Below are 865 nucleotides of genomic sequence, written 5' to 3'. Positions count from 1 at the left end.
GTGTGTGTGTATGTACGTAAATAGTCACATATTAAGAGCGTGTGTATACGAAGGTATCTGTTCATTTTTATATAGTTTGGTATACACAAGTATACGTTTTGTTTGCGCGCTTCATTTCTATGAGGAAATTGACGATACCAGAACTAAGGCAACGTGAGAATATATGTCCCACTGTCTCATGCATATATATTAGCATCATAGGTATATAGGTGTAGAAATCGATGTAAATTTTCACATCCACGCAAGTGCACATGAGTTTGTAGCTCAATGCGTATACTTACACTTCCTCAATGCGTTTACTTGCACTTGCTCTAGCTATCTTTCGATTGACAATGTATTCATGATGCTACGCCATATGGTTCCTCTTGCACGCTCCTCTCCTACATATGCCCACATCTATATGGAAACCCTAAAACCCTGAAACCTCCGACTCACAGATGGACCTCTGAGCACGCCAAGGTTATCCTCGTCAGCGTAGCAGACTCCCAGTGCGAAGCCTTCTTTCCTGAGCTCGCATCCTTCCTCTCCAAGCCACGCACGCGCCTGTTTGCCCTCGAACTGCTGACAGTGGTGGCTAAGAACCAAGGACCGAACATCCACCGAGTGGCTGAGTTGGGTGTGCTGGATGCCCTGCTGCAGTGTCTAAAGCGAGACAAGGACGTGATTGTGATTACGCATGCGGTGGTGGTGTTGACCATGCTCATCCCGAATATCTGCTCGTTTCTATCGGGTACGTGGTGTATATGTTTGTAGATATTTTGCCGGGGCGCGCGTGTATGTATGCGTGCATCTAGTCTGCGTGTTGTATTTGTGCGTGTGTGTGTGAGTATATATATATATATATGTGTGTGTGTGTGCGTCTTTG

General features: G+C 45.5%; 1 protein-coding gene across 1 annotated transcript; it reads left to right on the top strand.

Annotated features, from left to right (window-relative positions):
* Positions 1-251: 251 nt before the first annotated feature.
* Positions 252-730, top strand: SARC_17532 (hypothetical protein; the record flags this gene model as incomplete). The annotated part of the gene is made up of 2 exons (XM_014288374.1): positions 252-259; positions 438-730. Coding segments are annotated over 2 exons (301 nt in total), but the record flags the coding sequence as incomplete, so codon positions are not given.
* Between the last annotated feature and the right edge of the window lie 135 nt (positions 731-865).

This window comes from Sphaeroforma arctica, assembly GCF_001186125.1.
Source record: "Sphaeroforma arctica JP610 unplaced genomic scaffold supercont1.11093, whole genome shotgun sequence".
Taxonomy (NCBI): Eukaryota; class Ichthyosporea; order Ichthyophonida; genus Sphaeroforma; species Sphaeroforma arctica.
The sequence above is the reverse complement of the archived record's forward strand: the minus strand, read 5'-3'. Positions and strand labels throughout refer to the sequence as shown.